The sequence below is a fragment of the Sciurus carolinensis genome, chromosome 6 (assembly GCF_902686445.1).
Source record: "Sciurus carolinensis chromosome 6, mSciCar1.2, whole genome shotgun sequence".
NCBI lineage: Eukaryota > Metazoa > Chordata > Mammalia > Rodentia > Sciuridae > Sciurus > Sciurus carolinensis.
In genome coordinates, this window is record NC_062218.1 from 59,049,650 (window position 1) to 59,071,152 (window position 21,503).

At 35.9% G+C, this 21,503-nt stretch overlaps 1 protein-coding gene across 1 annotated transcript in view; it reads left to right on the forward strand.

Moving 5' to 3' along the window:
- The window catches only part of Cert1 (ceramide transporter 1), a 112,024-nt gene extending 99,711 nt beyond the window's left edge, over nucleotides 1-12,313 (forward strand). The window contains 5 exon segments of the mRNA XM_047555712.1: nucleotides 1,069-1,139; nucleotides 3,703-3,831; nucleotides 4,526-4,655; nucleotides 5,542-5,678; nucleotides 9,058-12,313. Coding sequence (XP_047411668.1) covers nucleotides 1,069-1,139; nucleotides 3,703-3,831; nucleotides 4,526-4,655; nucleotides 5,542-5,669 — 458 coding nt within the window. The 3' untranslated portion in view covers nucleotides 5,670-5,678; nucleotides 9,058-12,313.
- The last annotated feature ends 9,190 nt before the right edge of the window (nucleotides 12,314-21,503 follow it).

The following is a 21,503-nucleotide window of genomic DNA, read 5'->3' on the forward strand; positions in this document are numbered from 1 at the left end:
TTTTCTGAATCTGACCTGTCATCTACAACATAATGAAGAAAATATCTGGAGAATCATATAGAGGACTGATAATTCCTTACTTACACTTTATTTGCAGTGTTGAGGTTTGCACCCAAGGCCTTATGCATGAAAGGCAAGCACACTTATCACTCAACTATATCCCCAGCCTCATACCTTTATTTTATTTATTTATTTTTTTATGTGATGTTGAGGATTGAACCCAGTGCCTCACATGTGCTAGGCAAGCACTCTACCACTGAGCTACAACCCAACACCATACCTTACTTTTAAATAAATCTTTTCATTGTTCAGAATGTTTCCTAGATACTATGCTATCATTTACCTCACTAATGCTGCATGATAGGTAGGTATTTTACATACAAATAGAATAAAAATTCAGATAGGTCTAATGACTTGTCGACAGAGCTAGTTCTATAGCAAATTGGCCTCAGAGGTAGTGCATTGACAAGCAAGGACTGAAATTTAAGATTTCTCTGCTACGGACTACTCTTTCCTTAAATAGTTTTTCTTCTATGGTAAATCCTAGATAAATCATGCTGTGGATAATTTAGAATTATTTTTATTGTGTATTGTTCCCCTAAGACATTAAATTTCATAAATACAGATACATGTGAACATCATGTTTATCACTGACAGTTTGACATTCTCCTTTCACAAATATAGTCACCCAAGCCTACCTAGAACAATTTAACTTCAATAAATTAGGGAGAAGGGGTCAGGGATATAGTGTCAGTGAATTTTTGAGACTGAGTTATGTACTAGTGAATTGAATTGCTTTCTTGCTATGGAACATAGATATTGGGCTGTAGAATATAAGACTGACTTCCTGGTGATCATACCTGACAGCACCATCTAAAGAATGAAAGCAAATCTGTAGTACTAGTAATATTGACTATCTTCCATTTGGATTTTGCCTAGTTAGGGCAGGATCTTGTTCATTTTGCCATACTGTTCATTTGTAATTGACTTTCTGCATAAGTGAACTGATCACATTCTAGAAAAGGAACTATAACTTTTTCACTTCTAACATTATTCTCTTCATTTCAGCAACTATAGAAAACTTTCATGTGGTGGAAACATTAGCTGATAATGCAATCATCATTTATCAAACGCACAAGGTAAAGATCTCTTCATCTGTCCCAGAAGATGCCAGTGTAATTCAAATTCAGACATACATGTTTTCTGAAGTAAAAATGTGGCAGAAATGTAAATGCCAGAAAAGATCCAAAGAAACTTATTAATAATTCATGAATGTCAATATATTTGAAAGGTATATCAGCTCATTTAGAGCAGAAATGTGTGTAGGCCAGAATCAGTAATATAGTCTAGAAACAGAATGTTTGCTTAAGCTCCATATGTAGTTTAAGTCTAGAAAGAACCTTTGAAATCCATTTAAATACTTTTCTAACATCTAGTCTCTAAAGGTGATAAATGATGGTTACCAATTATGAAAGTGAATCCCAGTTTCCTCTGATAGCAATAAATGCAAGGGAATGAAAGTATGTTACTAGCCAATGTGAGACCAATAGATTTGAAAAGCAAGGAAAAGTTGCTGAGTTCTGAGAGGTTGGTCAATACATCAGGGAACATAGAAACATGATAATTTAAATTAGTTTCCATTTCTCCCTTCACTATTTTAGATATTCAAAAATACTGAATTAATATTTATTTCACCTTACTCTGCTGTTTCTCTTCTGAAAATTGCCAAGTAAGATATTATATGTAGAGTAATAAATGGAATAAAATTTTGGAGATATCCACCAAAAACAGTACTGTTTGTTATCTAAGAAATAAGGTGATTCAAAAGGTACTTCATTTTTCAATTCAGTGGGGACTTCATTGTTCTCTTACGTTATTGTTTAATTGAGTAGGATATATGAAAATAGGGCTTTTTATTAATGTACCGAGCCCAGTCTGATTATTTGAGATATACCTGATAATTCCAAATTATACTTCATTTTACCTTGTTGCTGCTCAAGAAATGTAAAATGAGATTCTGTGTAAGGATGCAGGCTTTGGGGTCTAATGTGAAATCTAAAATTTTGTAAATGTTAAAGTATCAGTGAATTGCCCTATAATTTGTAATGAAGATAAATGACCAATAATTTAGAATCAAAAGAATCTCATTACCAGAAGATAATTAAACCTGGGAAACAACCTGCTGAAGATAACTCTGCCTGATAAATAGTGGAGGGGGAGGATCCTATAGATTGTTAGGATTGAAAAATAAAACCAAAAAATATTAAAATAATATATATCTTATATAACAAAATTTAAGTTACAATTATTTGCCAATTCTTAGAATAAACAGATTGTTCTGGAACAATTTTTCCAACAAGATCAAATAACACTGTATAATATCTTTCTCTTTAATTTGCCTATAATCCCAGGAACTCAGGAAGCTGAGGTAGGAGGTTCACAAGTTCTAAGCCAGACTCATCAAATTATCGAGGGCCTAAACAACTTAGCAAGACCCTGTCTCAAAATAAAAAATAAAAAGACCTGGAGTTGTGATTTAGTGGTTAAGCACCCCTAGGATCAATCCCTGGTACCCCCCCAAAAAATTTTTTTAATACTTCTTTTATAATATGATCTTAAAGAGGGATACTTGTCTCCTGATATTTAACTCACTTGTTCTTATCATTCTGATATATTTGCATTCACTAGTTCTATTCTTTTGTTTGTTTTCGAACTGGGATGTCACTACATTGCCCAGGTTGGTCTTGAACTCCTGAGTTCAAGCAATTCTCCTGCCTCAGCCTGCTGATTAGCTGGGACTACAAGCATGCCACAATGCCCAGCTTATTCACTAGTTCTGAAGTAATGTTGGGCAAGTATATTTGAAACCTGTAGTAAATTTTCATTTACATTGCTTCATGTACATTTCCCCAACACTACTATGATCAGCTTCATGAAATTTTGCATCTTTAAAAGATGAGCCATTTCCCTTTGCAAATGCTTTGTGATGTATTGACAGTGAATTTTGGCTGTTTATTGCAGGCAATAATCTGGAAAGATACTACATAATAAAGACTAAGTTTGTATATATATATGTATATGTATATACAAATTTTAACAAAAAGGATAAAGGCTATTTTTCTGTCATTTGAAAGTAGACCTAAGCTCCGTGTCATTATCACAGCATGTTTTTCTTTGCATTCCTTATAATGGAAATATTTGATCTAAATAATGTATAATCTTTCAAATGTATTTTATCAAAGGAATAGTTCTCTTCCCCCTAAAATATGATTTTTAAGCCTCCATGTCTCTATGTATAAGCTCTACCAGAGAAAGGGGAAGGAAATGGGCCTGTTGCTTCATGGTTTTAGAGTTTATGTTGGGGTGACAATAAATTTCAAAAATAGATAATGGATATGGTTACATAACATTGTGAATATAATTAATTCCACTGAATTGTACACTAAAAATTGGTTAAAATGACAAATTTACTACAATTAAAAAAGATAGAACATTAGTCCTATAATGTGCTACAAAACCATTTACTTGGTGTTCATATTAGTCCTTTGGTGGGTATTCCCTGATTCTTTCCAGGTATAATTTGACAGATTTTACCTTCATCTAAGACACTTAATTGGTTTTACATTTGTTTCTCTTTTAGTTCTGTGTAACATCTGAATAAAAAGTAATTAAAATTTTCAAAAAGATTTAATTCTTCCACAGAGAGTGTGGCCTGCTTCTCAGCGAGATGTATTATATCTTTCTGCTATTCGAAAGATACCAGCCTTGACTGAAAATGACCCTGAAACTTGGATAGTTTGTAATTTTTCTGTGGATCATGACAGCGCCCCTGTAAGTACAGTGTGTAAATTATATAATTGTACAATGTAAAAATAAATACACAATGCAGGGTAAAGGAGATAAACACATACCTCCCACACACATGCACAGATATTTGATTTGATAGTGATTCTTAGGTTTTGTTTTATATTGTTTCAACTACTTGGAACAGTGTAGTACATGTGTTATCTGAGGGCAAGAGTCATGCTATGAACTCATCCCACCAGGGCTATTTTCCTTTCCTTCTGAGGTTGGAATGAAATGAATGAGTGGTATATATGTAAGCAGCTTCCCACAGTTGACTCTTAAGCCATTATCAACTACTACAAAATCTCTATAGTTTCTACATTGATTCACCTCCATTTACTGTTTAAGAGGAGGGAAAATTCTGGTGTCAGATCAGTGTGGCATGTACTATTTATTGGTGCTTATAATTTCATGGAGATATTTTTTTCTTTTTTTTTTAGTTTGCAGATGGACACAAACCTTTATTTTGTTTATATATTTTTATGTGGTGCTGAGGATCAAACCCAGTACTTCACACATGCTAGGCAAATGCTTTACCACTGAGAAAGTACCCAGCCCCTCATTTGGAGATTTTGATAAGAGTTGTAGTTATGATTAAGCTAGTATAGTCTTAGGCCAACAGAAATTACAAAATACTAAATATTTACTATACTGGTGCTTTGTTGCTTTTATTTGGCAGCTAAACAATCGGTGTGTCCGTGCCAAAATAAATATTGCTATGATTTGTCAAACCTTGGTAAGCCCACCAGAAGGAAACCAAGAGATAAGCAGGGATAACATTCTATGCAAGATTACATATGTAGCAAATGGTATGTATATTTTGTTTTTTTCTAATTGACAATGTGGAGATTCTCATTCATGACCTGTATAATACTGATATTTTGGACAAATGTCTTTTTTAGTTTTTATCCTTTAGATTAGTAATTTTTAATTTAGAGAGATGTTTATTAAGAGTTATCTGGTAGGTTTTGAAAATTCACTTGCTGAATTTCACCCTAAACCCTATAACATGAGAATTTACAAATTTTAAAACTTTATCTCTAGGTCACTATCCATATATATATTCTTGATTTTAAGAACCATTTTATTAGATTTTCCTGATAGAACGTATTTATACTTAGGATTAGAACAGTGGGGGGAAGATAGTTTTTTTCTTGTGCTCAGGCTTCTATTATTCTGAATCACTGTTCTCTCAGTCTTTATTAGCTGTTGGTTTCATGTATATTTCACTTTGGCATACTGTTGGACAACCCTTTTCATCATTTGCCTTTGCTCCTTACTACACCCACTTTGCACCTGCAGTAGTCATTGCAGTCTCCCTTATCAAATACTTAAACCTCCTTCTTTACTCAGGGCCATAACTACTAATACGCTTAAAGAAACAATTATATCTGAGTTACTATTTAATTATATTAGAGGTTGATGAACAAGTACACCCTAAATTACTTAAAACGTTTATGTACTAATATTTGCATATAATTTAGAGAACTGAAAATTAAGAAAGATAATAAATGCTTTCTTATTTGCTTTCTGATGATATCTGATGGGTTAGTATTAAGGAATTAATAGTGACTTTAAGAGATGCTAAGTGTTCCAGCATGAGGAAGCTTTAAAAAGCAAAGGAACAAAGTAAGTATGTTGCATGTGTATGGAGAATTAGGTCTTAATAGGATTTAATTTTCCTTTATCTTGCAGTGAATCCTGGAGGATGGGCACCAGCCTCAGTGTTAAGGGCAGTGGCAAAGCGAGAGTATCCTAAATTTCTAAAACGTTTTACTTCTTATGTTCAAGAAAAAACTGCAGGAAAACCTATTTTGTTCTAGTATAAACAGGTACTGGAGTTATGTTAATTTTATTTGACTAGTATCACTCTGCAGATATTAAAATTTAGTTGTTGAAACTAGTTGCTGTATTTGTGATGTTCCCAGATGAGGATTGTAGGTTGTAACTTTTAAAACTCATTTGTTCACCTCCACTAAATGCTTACTTAAAGGAAAGGAAAGAGTACAGGGAATTTGCATATAACTATATAACTTTAGAAATGCAAATTCACAAAGTTCTTTCCTTTCCTAGAAACTGTTATTCTTTGTGTATGTTCTTCCAAACTTTTCTGTGCATATACTGACATATTTTCAAGTGTTTCAAAAAATGCATTTATTCTATACTTAGTATTTTGTAGTTTGCTTTTTTCATTTAACAATAATCTTTACTCTATGTCCATATGAAGAATAAAACTCATTCTTTCAGTATCTGTTACAGGAATTTACAGAATTTATTGACTAATATCATAATAATGCCTGGGTTGGTTCTGTATTTTTATTGCACTGAACATCTTTATGCAAGGAGCTGGAATCTTTAATTTTTTTAATAAGTGATACTTTAATATTTTTTAAAAGTCACAAGTGTGAAGTGGTCATCCCCTATTCATTTATTTTGCCCACCAATAAAAAAAATTATGTATTATGTAATTATATACTGTGTAATCTATGTAGAGTATCATATATATATCGTGATATATGATATATACTGGTTTCTTGAGTAACTTCCTAGAGATTTGGTTTTGTTTTTTGTTCTCGTGGTACTGGGAACTGAACCCAGGGGTGCTTCACCTCTGAGGCACATTCCCAGCCCTTTTTTATTTTGAGACAGTCTCACTAAGTTCTCTAGGCTGTTATCCTCCTGCCTCAGCCTCTACAACTGGCTCCTAGAGATTTTTTTTCTAATGGCCTGAACAAGCAAATGCAAGTGCCTCTTTCACTTCACATTTTTTAGTGTTGTTAAAGAGAAGGCAGCATTCTGTATACTGTTCTGCATCTTGTGTTTGCACTTATTTTATCTTGAAGTTCTTACCATAGTGGTAAGGACCTTTTTAGTTATTTTTTTAATGGCTATACAGTATCCATTATATGGGTATACATAATTTAGTTAGTTCTGTATTTGGTATAAAATATTTTTCTAATTTTTACTAGGACAATATTACAATTATATTCATATGTTATTATGGACTTGAAATTTATATATAAGATAAATTACTAAATGTACTGCTGCTTCTACTAGGGGTTCTTGCATTTGTAGTTTAGGTATCACCTCTATAGAGGGTATATTAATTTACCTTCTCACCAACGATAATGGATTGGAGTGCCTATTTCTACATACTCTCTCACACAGTGTATGAAATGAAATTTTCAGATTTTTTCCCATCTTGATAGACAAAATATATTCATTCTGTCTTAGTGGAGTTTTAATGGTTTCTCTTACTTTGAGTGAATTGAAGCATATTTTGGTCCATTGAGTCTGATTTCTAATGCTGTTTTGTCTTTGTTTAAAAAAATAACGATAAAGGCTAAATTTACTGTCAGACGTTAGCATGACGTAGCACATTGATATTTCAGATATTTAGTTTGTCCCAGGGAAAAGGTTACTGAAAATATTTAACAGGTTCCAGTCTTAGTTACTTGAATGTTAGCATTTGTTAATACAACCTAACGTTTAAGGAATTCTTTCTCTTAAAGCATTAAGTGTGCCACATAAGTACATTACTGTTTTTAGAACATTTGGTACTTTAGGATTGTTAAAGCTACATCTGGATACATTACTTATTGATTCTGTCTCTGTGCCATTTTTATCAAATACACTAGAAAATTTATGACTCATCTAGGTAGCACACTTGTTATTTACTTAGCTAGATGTCTCTTGCTGTGACCTTAGGTTTCTAAAGCGTTTGTTTTACCCTAACCAAGACTAAACATCTGCCTTTCCTCTTCTTCACCTCAACCTTACTAGAAGGGCCTCCCTTTTGACATTTTATGTTGACTTCCTTACTAAAGCAACCTGGATATTCAGTTAAGCAAGACAAAATATAACCTTGTATTAGACAAGAGAAATCACAATGTAGTTGTATACAGAACATGTAAACATTTTGAAATAAACATGCCAAGTTATTAATAGCATTTGCCTCTAGAATGTTGGATTTGGAGCAGTATTTTACTGGGTGTGTGATATGCATGTATACATACATGCATATATATTTTTCATTTGTGGACCTAGAAGGGTCTTTTTGTAAAATTCCTCTCTAGGGAAGGACATAGCATTGTTTGTGGATATTTGTGTATGTATAGAAAGATATAACTGAAAAGATTGACTGGCTGAATCTCAGCCCTGGTTGAGTCCAGTTTGAATTTTTTTCTGACAAAGATCTAAATTTAAGTTTTAACATATGGTGAAAATCTTAGAGTAGCAATTTTTCACAACAGTTATGAAAAATGTTTAAGGAGATCCTAGCTTTGAAACCCTTGGAATGCTAACACACTTAATTTTAGATAGTAAGTTTCAATAGTGTGTATCATCTTTAGAGAAGTTCTGTAAAGTTAATGAGTTCCAAAAATATTTAATAGAGTCAGAACTCTTTGTCAATGGATTTGAGCATGGTTGTTTGTTTCTTTTTTAGTTTTTAGTTGTCAGTGGACCTTTATTTTATTTATTTATTTATATGTGGTACTGAGAATTGAACCCAGTGCCTCACACATGCCAGGCAAGCATTCTACCAATGAGCCACAATCTCAGCACCTGGTTGTTGGTTAAGTAAGATAGACCCATCTTCCATAGTTTGAGTAAATTTTTAAAATGCTTGATAAATGGTATTGTGTGACATAGTTTTATTGAAAGAGGAAGAAATACCAATTTATGGCATAAAACTGCAGAGACCTATCCTGGGTGATTTCTTCTTTGTTTATGAATAGCATTTTGCTCTTTTTAAAGTTTTCTCTCATCACAGTTGGGCACAGTGGCACCAGCTTTTATCCCAGCAACTGGATCTGAGGCAGGAGGATCACAAGTTCAAAGCCTGCGCCAGCAACTTAGTTAGACATACCCTGAGTAACTTAACAAGACCCTGTCTCTAAATTAAAAATAACAGGCAGGGGATGTGACTCAGTGTTTTAACTCACCTGGGTTCAATCCCTGATAGCAAACAATGAAAGTTTTCACTTTCAGAAGATTCCTTTATATATTCTATTCCTTGCTGAGATGAACTTCAAATATGTAAGATTGATAATTTTACATTAATGAAGGTAAAAGTTCATAAAAGGTAAATTTTAATAGAGATTCTATGTATTCCATGAATTATGAAGGTGGGAGGAGGCTGTTCTGGTAGTCTTGCAGCTGTTAGTAATATAGTGCTGAGGATTCTACTTGTCATTTTCTTTTCTGCAGTGTCGGAAGCAAGGCTGTGTGACATTCCATGTTGGAGAACAAAAAGAAAATATTGAATGCTCTAAGCTGGAACATAGGATCTACAGCCTTGTGTGTGACCCAAGACCTTGACCTTATGTACAAAAATGAAGAAATATTGCAATAGTAAAGCTGAACATCTAACACTAGCTGTCTCCTGCTAGATCTCCTGGCTCAGCATATAACTATAAATACATGTAAAATTACATGTATATGGCTATATTTTTATTTGCTTGCTCAGAAGAGAAAAAAATCAAATTCAGATCACAACTAGAAATTGATGCTTTAATTTTGGGGAACTTTTTCAGAATTTTTAATTTTCCTATGGTCCAGCCTAAGATCCTTGGTTGTTTCAAAGTTTGTGCACAAAAGAAAAGCACAAAAGGTAAATGCACATGGGGCGTGTGCTTTCTGTGCACCAAATATCCAGATGGGGTTCTTTTTTCAGGTCCACAGTCAAATCTGTGTCCAGAATTTTTTTTGAATTTTTGCTTTGTATAATCATAGAATTCATTGCTGCTGATTTCTATAATGATTCGTGTTGTCATTTGTCTCTTAATAACGAGGGCTGTCAATAACTTGTGATTTTTGCCTTTTCTATAATCTTACTCCTATGAAGAACCTTAGTTCTGATGGAGAAAGAGTGAAAAGCTTTATTTTTCCCCCAGATATCTTCATATTTCTATTGTATTTTTTAGTTGTGTACTATGCTACAAATTTTTTTTCAGTTTGTTGCAAACACAATTTAGTAATTCCTAAATTGGTTCTACCTGCCTTCAGACAGAAATATTTGCACAAATCTTGTGGTAGACTACTTTCTAGTAAAATGGTCAGGATAAAATGAGCTCATGTTTTCATGAAATTTCTAAAAGAATTTATGGTATTACTTTTTAAAGCAAATCAGACTTTGAGTTTGACATTTGATTCAGTATTTCTAGTATTCGGTAACATGTTTGCTATAGTTTGGGTTGGTTTAAGAAAATATGTGGCAAAGGTGTACATAGAAAACCTGTATACCTTTGCAGTGCTCCTCTCTGCCTCTTGATCAGAAACTTCAGCCAGCAGTAAAGGATTTTACATGATTCAAATTGAAATGCTTTCCCTAGTTGCTAAAAGAACTTAACATGTATAATATCTTTTTTAGTTTTAGTTCTCTGTGGAAAAAACCTTGAAGCATGGAGTTGAGGCAAGGAATGGTACTCATTGAAGTCAAAATGACTGCCCACTTCAAAAAATCTTCATTGTGTTTATACACAAATGTATTTATATAAATCAGAGGTATTTTGTAGATGCTTTGCTGAGTTGTTTATCTCTTTAGAAACACAGAAATCAGACCCATTTTGTAAAGGAGAAAATCATGTCACATAGAACATGCCCTGTATATATTCCATACGTGGTAATGGAGTCTAATGATAAATGCAAGGTGATAATTTAATGATGGGATTAGTCTGATCACTTAATATGCACAATCCTGGAAGTGAATTACTTGCATCAGATATAGTAATATTTATTATTCTGTACAGAGAGAAAAATACATATAAAACATATGCTTACATTACATGCACGCAGATTTCACGCTCCATAAATCTTTTCTATTTTTTAATTTACCTTTCTTTAAATGATGTGCATGGAATATGCCTTATTACAGAAAAATACTGTTCATAATTTGACTATGTGGAAAAGTGCCTATATGGTGGTAATGCTAGTAAGGCAAATAAGACAAATTATCATACCAGTTTACTACATCACCAGTTAACATTTTATATTGTGACATTTAAAAAAGAAAAGTTTATACCTCAAATGTGTATTTTATTTTACAATCAGCTGTGGGGTTGGGATGGGAGAATGGGAGGGATTGGGAGGGAAGATTTACTCACCATAGGCGCTGATGGGAATCTTAAAAAACAAATCTCCCACTATTAATGTTTCTCTGCCATTTCTGGTAAATACATGAACACAGACAAGTAGCTCTTTCATAACTAAATTGGATAGCTTTATTTTACATAGATATGGAAAGTTTACAAAACAGTATCTAAATCTAATCATTAGTTGCATTTGCACTAAATGTGATATACTTTTGCAATTTCTTCTGTAAATAAAATGATTACACTAAAAATATTTGTATTTAAAAAAAGGAAGAAAAGTAAAGATACATTTTACATTTAGATAACTGCACTGGTACTTCACCGGAGTAAATTCTGCCTCATCAGATTTAGAAATGAGTTCCAGAATATGAAGAGTTCAAAAGAGGTCAAAATTTGGAGAGGCACTGGCCTTTTAGACAATATTCAGACCCTCTAGAATCATTTTCATTTGGCCAATTCTTATATGCTGAATATTCATGATATTTTCTCATCCACACATAATTCTCTTTCCCCCACTTTTACACTCACTTTTGTGCCGTGTTAGAAACCTGAAAAATATTGGTGTTGTGGGGATTTTGTCCCTGAATGCCCACTCAATTGAGGAAGCAGTGTTGGAATTCAGGACTTCCAGTTTTACAGTGGGGAAGGATCATTGCAGCACTTGATTTGGGATTGCTGCAGAGGCAGCAAGACCAAAGAGGGGGATGTCTCTTAAGAGGTGGGAAGAAGGCAAAATAGGGAAAAGGAAGAATGAGTTTCCTGTTTGTTCAGTTTCATCAACTAATTTGTATACCTATACATCAGTGTCAATTGCTGTTGAAAAAATTTTAGTTGGGCTGAGCTCTTGTGAAATTGTGCTGGTTATCTTCAAGCTTATCAGTTGTTTGTCCAATTAAACACTTCACCAGTATTTAGTCCAGGTTGTACAAATGATGTATTTGGATTATTGTCATTGTTCATCTACAGACTCAAAACATAATCATTTTAAAATACCTTGGGAGTGTGTAGAGTGTAACTATAATAGCTTTATGATTCTGATGATTTTTTTAAAAATAATAAAGTTGGATCTTCCATGTTACAATCACAAAATTAAAACCAGTATTTAAAAGTGGAAAAGTATTAAAAATATTATGGACAAATGTTGCTTGGCTTGTTTTCCTTAACCCCAAGATATTGTCTTTCTTACATGATTATCTGAGTAGTTAAAATCTTTCTTGAAATATTCCAATTCATTTTCTTCAAACTATAGGTTTGTCTTGATCCCAGTTAGGGATCAAGAAAACTATTTGTGAGTTTCAACCTAAATATTTTTTAAACAAAATAAAACTGGATGAGATAAGTCAAGAACATGGCACATAATAAAATGTGTAAATATTTTGTTAATCTTTTGTCATATATACATGTGTGTGTGGTGAGTTACAATTTAAAATGAATTTATTACTTTGGGTCGTGTTCAGCATTTTATATAAGATTGCTAGAGAGTGAAGCCATATACACAGCTATTTCTAAAACGGAAGCACAGTGCCATTGAGTCATACATTACATTTAATTTGTACTTGAACTATATGCACTTAGCCATAAATATATAATTCTCATTTAAATAGTATGGTCAGCTTCACTTGTTGAACTCAAGAAATTATGCCCTAGACCAACCATCAGACAAGAATTGTGAATTTGCAGTTCATCAGTGGGATCCCTCCATGGTTGTATTCAGAAGCACTGAGCATGTTGCTTGTGTTAAAAAATATATCCAAACAAGGGGCTGGAGCTCAGTGGCAGAGCACTTGCCTAACCTGTGAGGTACTGGGTTCAGTCAGCACCGCATACAAAAAATAAGCAAAAGCATGCTGTCCATGTCCAACCACAAAAAGAAATTTAAATACATATACACACAACACACAACACACACAAACATCATGACCAGTAAACACAAGCCAACTATTTAATATGTGTTGTGGTTCAGATCCAGAATGTCCCCCAAAGTCTCATGTTTCAAAGGTTTGGTCCCCAGTGCAGCAAGGTTCACAGGTGGGTCTGGGGAAATTATTGGATCATGAGGGCATAATTCATCCATGGATTAATCCATTGATACCTGAATGGACTGTGCTGGAAAACTAGGCAAGTGGGCATGATTGGAGGAAAGAGATCACTGGGGGCAGAGGCAGCATGCCCTTCAGGACTCTACCTTATCCCAGGTGTGGGTCTCTCCCTTCCCAATTCCTCTTCCTCTACTGCCTGGCTGCCACGAGCTGCCAGCTCTCCTCTCCAATGATGTTCTGCCTCACCTCGGACAAAGCAACAGAGCAGCAGACCATGGACTGAAACTGATCCAAAATAACATACTTTATGCTATTGACATCTGGTATTTTGACAAAAACTTAACTGGCACAATCGGGGATGCTAGCAGGGAAATCTGACTTTTGAGCTGCTTTTAAGAGAAATATATGTATATGGTCCTCCTAGTGGGTTTTTCAAGGGCAACTTTAAAGTTTTTGCCTTAGCAACTTAACTTGACTTTGGAATATGACCTCCAGATAGGTTTATTTCTAGCAATTTCAAATTGGATTGCTTTTTATAGTGTATTCTAGGTTTTGTCCTTCCTTGGCAAAATGTATTTGAAGTATTTTTATTGATGTTTAATTTGTTCACAGGACAATGCACTCATTTTAAGAGTTTTCTTGCCATTTTTTTGACCCTCACTATAGTAGGACTAATCATTTGCATATACTAAAACAAATTTTCTGTCAACCTTCCACATCTATGTACTTTAAATAACTTTACACAAATATGAAGTAAAGCTATTTCTGCTCTTCCATAGAACACCGAGTTTAGTACTAGAACAAATTTTAAAGACCTTTGAGGTTGCTGAAAGATGTCCAATCTAGCCAGGCATGGTGGTGCACACCTGTAATCCCAGTGGCTCAGGAGGCTGAGGCAGGAGGATCACAAATTCAAAGTCAACCTCGGCAACATAGAGAGGCCCTTGTCAACTTACCAAGTGTCTGTCTCAAAATGTAAAAGGCTGAGGATGTGACTCAGTGGTTAAGCGTCTCTGGGTTCAATCCCTGGTATTGGAAAAATAAAAGATGCCCAATCAAAATTTTCTTATCACCCAGGCTTTATGAGTTGCCCAATAAGGATGTTTCCCTGTGTCTGTACCCAGTACTGTGCATGCTTTTCTGACTTCTCCCCACTCAGCAATCCTGCTGAGTGGTGAGTAATAGTGGTGGTTGGTGGAACCATGTCTACTTTACAGATGAGGAAACAGGCTAGGGTTCTACTATCTACAAGTCTGGTTTCTTTACTCTGCTACTTTTTAATGTCTTTAGCCTCTAACATCTACGATACAGTATTTGATGGAATACAGAAAGCTAACACCTTATATTTCAGCATTGACTCCACAAAATTCCAATATATGAATGTCTTACAAAATCCCATCAGATAAAGGAATGTCAATGAAGAATGAAATTTAGATCTGGGATTGTGGTTTAGTGTTTAAGCACTTGCCTCGAATGTGTGAAGCACTGGGTTTGATCCTTAGCAGTGCATTAAATAAATAAAGGTCCATACACAACTAAAAAAAAAATTTGTTTTTAAAGAATGAAATTTGACCACCATTTGGTGCCTCAGTTGCCTTCCTGTCCTCCAGCTTAGAGGAATGAAAGCATACACCACCACTACAAACAAGCCCAAGGAGCGTATTTTATCTCAGATTTTTCAATCCATGGATAACTTCAATTAGGTATCACTTTTGTGAGCCATTTTCCACAAAATGACCAGAGGATGGGAATGAAAACAAGCTTTGGCTTTACCCAAGTCAACTTGCCATGATTTCTGTTACTATTTCTTAGAATTATGAGACTTAAATGGTAGCTAGAGCCAGCAGCAGGGAATCTGTACATCAGCTAACAAGATTTAGTCAATGTCCAAATATCTAGCAATGTGATAGCTATTGGTGATTTCCTAGTACCCACAGCTGTTTCCAGAATAAATTTTTGTTTTTGCAATGCTGGGGATCAGACCCAGGGCCTTGAGGTAGGTACCAATGAGCTATACCCCCAGCCCAGTATTTATCCATCACCTACTATGTGCTGTGCCATGCAGTGTCCCAGGATTGGGGATAGAGCAATAAACAATATCTGGCCTTTATTATTATTTTTTTTTAGTTGTCGATGGACCTTTATTTGATTCATTTATTTATACGCAGTGCTGAGACTCGAACCCAGTGTCTCACACATGCTAGGCAAGTGCTCTACCACTGAGCCACAACCCCAGCCCCTGGACTTTATCTTCTTGACATAAAGACTTTATCATTTTGCCATAACCAAGTTTTTTAGAGTGCACCCTAAAAATTAAGACACTCTGAGGTTAGGTACATCAAACGCATGTGCAAAGGTCTTTTGATTCTTCATTCTTAGTTGTGTTCCCAAAAGGTAGATTAAGAAATGGGTTTTTACCCATGCAGTGTTTTAATAGGTTCACCAACCTCTGTGCATATTGATAGTTTCGAATTACTGATTTTTATCCCTTTTGGTCGTGCTGGGGGTTGACCAGAGCCTTGTACATGCTAAGCATCCCAACACTGAGTTACACCCTTAGCCCCCTAAGGATTATTCATTTTAAAATTATAATTTATGGTCAATGACTGACTTTTTTCTTTCATTCCTAGCATCCAGTACTTTTTGTTATTTCTACGTGAATTTCCATGTTTCTAGTTAACTATAAATTAAACAAACTGAGACAGAATGAGAAGACTGAGGCTTTCTAACTCTCACTTCAACAACTTTGATCTTGGGCAAATAATTTCACACATCTAAGTCTATTGAAGACTTTTATAAAATAATATGAAGCCAGCTACCATAGTTATAAAGTCTTGGGGGAAGAGCAAGATACACGCAATGTGCAAATGTGAGGAGTTACTAAGGCAACTACAGATACATTCTAGGTACTATTTTTTGTTACAGAAAGGCACACTAATATTGGCAAAGATATATTTGGGGGCTTTGAGCAGAACTAAATCACTTGACTTGTTTGGGGTTTAACCTACCACCGCAAGAATATATCTGTCCTATAACAGATGTGTACATATCAGACTATCAGTGGAACTTGGTGTGTATATATACACACAAAAAATAAATACTGCACTTCATAGAATACGTAGAGCTAGATAAGGTCTTGGAAGCCAACTAACCCACTGCTCAGTTTACAAATAAGGGAACTGAAGGCAAGAGAGAATGAATGACCTAAAAAGTGTCCCAGCCAGTTAGTAGCAGTGCAAGGACTGGAATGGAGGTCTGTGGATTCCCAGCTCCCTCAACACAGCCTTTCTCTTCCTATTGTAAATGATTCATTTTCTCTCCAGCATAAGTGCTAATTAGTGTGTCAGCCATTTAAAAAACATTGAGGACCTTTAAACGTAAGGTACTTGTTTTAAGATAACCAGGAAAAAAATCTCAGTCCAGAGGATAATATGGGCAAGATTTGCCACTAGAGTGCAGAAAAAAAGATCTTCGACTTTAGTTATATTTGTGGTGCTAGGGATCAAATCTAGAGCCATGAATATGCCCAACAACTGCTCTACCACTGAGCCACACCCTCAGTCCCTATATGTATAATAATAACATTTTGATAATGTGCATAATTAATTCACCAAGAAACACATTTATTGAAGACGTGTCCAGTACTTTTTATCTCATGGGGGCTTGAGGGTCTGAATTCTACTGGCCTAGGTAAGCTCTGTCCTGAGCAAGTTAAAGACTGGCTTTTCCCCAGGAGCTTTCCATTAAAATTGCAGTTTAGCAAGTCAGTTTTAAGCTTTGGATACTTAGCAAGTGTTGTGTGGTGTGGGTAAAAGCTTTCAGATCTGCTAAAGAAGCCATGACTTGGGGTGGGTGGACTGCCCCACACAGAACTAAGTGTATTTTGCTATTGAGAGGAAGGTTTAAGGAGGGCTCTCAGGTTTGCCCTAGATAACAAGAGGCTGAGGCAGGTAGTGACAGTTTCACTGAAGAAGCCCTATGAGGTCATAGCCCAAGTCTAGATTGAAAATGGCACTGCAGAGTCAAAATGAGTCTCAGGGCAACAAGAAAGTTGGTGAGGTTCTTCTACCACACATCAGGCAGGACTAACACTCTGGGTTTGCTTTAAAATGTCCAGCTCGTCTGATTTTAGAGAGCTAAGCCAAAATTTCTCCCTTAACTGTCCCCCACCCCAACACCCTCCACTAAGCCCTGTTACCTTCAGTTTACAAGTGACTTGAAAGCAAACTAGTTTCATAATGAACACAGGCCAGATAGATGGCAACAGTCCCTCCACTTTGGATCATTTCCTGATGCTTTCTTGCCAAGTTTCCTCAACAAAACACACAAGGTGCCTGCATGTTCTGTTATCACCTGGCACAAGGCCCTCCCATTTGTTTCCCTTGAGGAATTAACTATTAAACATGCCCAGTTTTTAATGGGCTTCTCTACAATCTAGGGAAGTTAAAAGTACAAAGGAGTCAAACTTCAGAGTAACAGGTCAGGTGGGGTGAGGATGATGAGTGGGTGGTGCTACTGTCCACCCTCTAACAGTGGTTCAATTTTGTTCTGTTGTCCTTTGCTAGTTTTTATTTTTTGCAGTATGGAGATTGAACCCGGGAGGTCTACCAGTGAGCTACATTCCCAGTCCTTTTCATTTTGAGAGTTTCACTAGATTGCTCAGACTGGCCTTGATGCTATCCTCCTGCTGTAGCCTCGAGAGACACTAGTCACAGACACGCCCCACCACACCAGGTTTTATTTGGTCCTTTGCAACAAGCTAACAAGGAAAGAGGAGAGGAAGAGTGAAAGTCTCCCAGGGCAGCCAGTTCGTCTGTGGAAGATGCAGACCTTCAGCGTTGTTCAGGGATTGTGGTGGTAGGGTTGGAGAAGCACCAAATCCCAACATTTTTAAATTTATTAATCTCTCCTAATGAATTCTAATCTTTAATTTCCCAGCACTTGGTTTCTATACAAGTGTTTCCAGCCTTGTGCTTCTGAATGAACACAATTTTCTAGTATTATTCACACTGAAATTTAAGTGTGTTAAGAGTACCAGCATGGGGCTGCAAATTAGTGCAGCCACTGTGGAAAGCAGTGTGGAGATTCCTTAGAAAACTTGGAATGGACCCACCATTTGACCCAGCTATCCCACTCCTTGGCCTATACCCAAAGGACTTAAAATCAGCATACTACAGAGATACAGCCACATCAATGTTCATAGCTACTCAGTTCACAATAGCCAGATTGTGGAACCATCCTAGATGTCCTTCAATTGATGGATAAAGAAACTGTGGCATCTATATACAATGGAATATTACTCAGCTATAAAGAATAAAAAAATTATGGCATTTGCAGGCAAATGGATGAAATTGGAGAATATCATGTTAAGTGAGATAAGCCAATCTCAAAAATCCAAAAGACGAATGATCTTACTGATAAGCGGATGATGACACATAATGGGGGGTGGGAGGGGGGCAAGAATGGAGGAAGGAGGGAGGGACTGTGTAGAGGGAAAAGAGAGGTGGGAAGGGGGCGGAGGGAAAAATAACGGAATGAATCAAACATCATTACCCTATGTAAATGTATGATTATGCAAATGGTATGCTGTTACTCCATGTACAAACAGAAACAACATATATCCCATTTGTTTACAATAAAAATAAATTTAAAAAAAAAGAGTACCAGCAGCAGGAAGTTAGAGCTGCCAAAGTCCTGGCCTCCACCCCAAACCCTGGGAATCAGAAATCCTGGAGCTGGCCCTGGAATCTCATTGAACAGGTTCTCTAGGTGATATGACACCCACTTGTTTGAAAATTAATAGAACACGCTCTTGTATTCCACCTCCTAGCTCCAGTTGCTGATGTAAGGTCTTCAGGAGCAGCTGTTAGAATCTAACTCACATCCTGACCCAAGGGTGCCCATACCTTCTTCAAGAGCCCTGAATTGCTGAGGAGAGGAAATAAAGGGGAGGGAGGGATGTTCCATGTACCACAGTGAAAAATTTATCTGTTAATCTTAAAACACAACTCAGTAATCTGCTCTCTCCTCTTGGCTTCCAGCATAAAGGTTACCTCAACCTCCTGTACAGTGAATTCGTATTGATATTTTGCTGTTCTGTGTACTTGTTTGAGCTCAGGCCCTTCAATGTGAAATGTTCCCTTTGGATTTAATTCTATATCTTCTCTGAAAAGGCAGAAAATTCTATTGCTATAGTTAGTATATGACATGTCCCCATTGTTAAAGGCTTTGTAACCAGCCTGAGAAGCTATTAGGAGTGGGGAATCTCTAAGAGATACAGCATTGCACGGAGGTCTTCTGGTCATGGGGCATGCCTTCAAAGGCTATCAAGGAAATGTGGTCTTTCTCTCCTTTTTATTTCCCAGTCAGGAGGTGAAGGGGACTCTGCCACGATGTACCATGCTGCCACAGGCCCAAAGCAACAGTCAGTCATAAACTGACACTACCAAAACTGTGAGCCAAAATAAGTCTTTCTTTTTTTAAGTTGACTTACCTCAGGTATTTGTTACAGTAATGTAATACTAACATGCCTGTCCTGCCACATGCTTATCATCCAAGCAGAAAGCAGGTTTCAAAGTCTTTTGCCATCTTGTTTAGCCTGCTCCACTCAGGAGGGAGTTGACCCAGGTGAACCCAGGTCATTTCAGGAGAAAAACTCAAACTCACTCTCTAGTATCTGGGAGCATGTTCTTAAAAGTTCATGCACACCACCTTCACCTCTAACTACAGTAGAAGTGCTGTCAATAACTATAAGTAAATAAAAGTCAGCTCTTCTAAAGAAGCCAACCTCAGCTATATAAAGCTGTACAAATGCCCTTCTGATACAGCTTAAAGGCACAATTGAAATAGCTACTTGGTTTTGGCTGCCTGATCTTCATTTTCTCTTCTTTCAACTAAAACTCCCACCTTGATATTCAAAAATAGTCAGGTTGAGATGATAGATCTGAACTAATCAAACCCTCTAAAGTGTAAGAAAGATCATTTTAATGCACACACAACAGTGGCCTGCCATTTATGCTGCAGAGTTAGATAACATAATGAAGAATGAAAAATGACTGTGACCCAATGGTATGAATTATAGATTACCATTCTGCCAAAACTTTGCAAGCTTCCAGGCCTCAGGCCTAGACTTAATTCAAACAAAAAAGGCTACTGCTTACACTTTTTCATATTAACTTCCTTTTCATAATTTACTGGAACTGGAAAAAAGTACTCTGTAACAAAATGTATACAGTTCAGAAATTGTACAAAACATTAATTTAGCAAGATGAAATTGGTTACAGTCACCAGAATTAACATTCAACATACTTTTCACTGCCACTTCCATGGAGAAACTCAGATAAATAAGTCACTGGCTGAAAAGTCACAATAGGAGCTATTCAAATGTTATGTAGAACAGAAAAGATCAATCTTCTACAATAATACTGCGGACACGATCACTAAGAGGCTCTCCATGCTGCCACGCCATTAGTGGAATGTTTTTCAGAGTCCATCTTTTACATGAAACATCAGCTTTCTATGACCAACACTGGAAGCATTAGATGTAATACAAAATAAGGAGTTCTTTATTATTTATACAAAACTCATACATTTAAAAAAAAAAAAATTAAGATTCAACAACTCTGCTGACCCCCTGAGGAAGCTAAGAGCTTTTATGGGTCCATTAAAAAGCCCTGTGTGGGTGATTCCATCACCAGCCTCCTAGCCACAGGAACAAGGCACACAACTCCAGGCTGTTCACATGGCTCCATCAGTGGCTCTGCAGGCTGACTTTTCCTATGTTAGGCTTGGCAAGCAAGCAGGGTTTCCTGGACAACATTAAAGAACACTATCTTCTCTGGCCCAAACTAGAGTTTTTTTTAATCATCATACGAGTTGATTTTTGTTTACTTCTGGAACACTTTCAATAAACTCCTAGCATAAGAAGCTTTATTACAACATATACAGATTTGATACAGTTTGTTTACAAAAAAACTATCTAAAAATTTCAGCTAAATAAATTAAAATGTCTTTAAAGAAATTAAAGTTGGCTTAGAGAAATGGTATTTTTCTTTCACAATTGTGTTTCTACATTCTAAGTTTTGAGAGAGGTCACAGACTTGCTTGCACTTGACAGAGTCACCTTGTCTAAACAACATTAAGAGATCTGATTAAGATATCCTTAGTGAAGAGCATAAAACTGTTCCTAAAAGCCTAATGCTGAAAGACATGCTGTAGCCAATCAGACAAACATTTATATTTAGACAAGAGGCCTCTGAACAAACCGCCTACAGAGATAAATGCAGTGATTTGTTTTCTTCATAGAGAACTATTTAGCACTGCTTAGCACATTATTCTGTAGTTTGAGAAGAGTAATTCTTCCCTTAAAGAAGCAGGTCCCCTTCTGAAGAATAATATTGGTTACAAACCCATCAAAATAGACCAGCACCAAATGAATTATTAGTTTACAAAAAATAAACTTAGGTCTTATATTGTCAAGTAGTCTACAACTCAGACTAAATAAATTAACTATAAAATCAGAAGT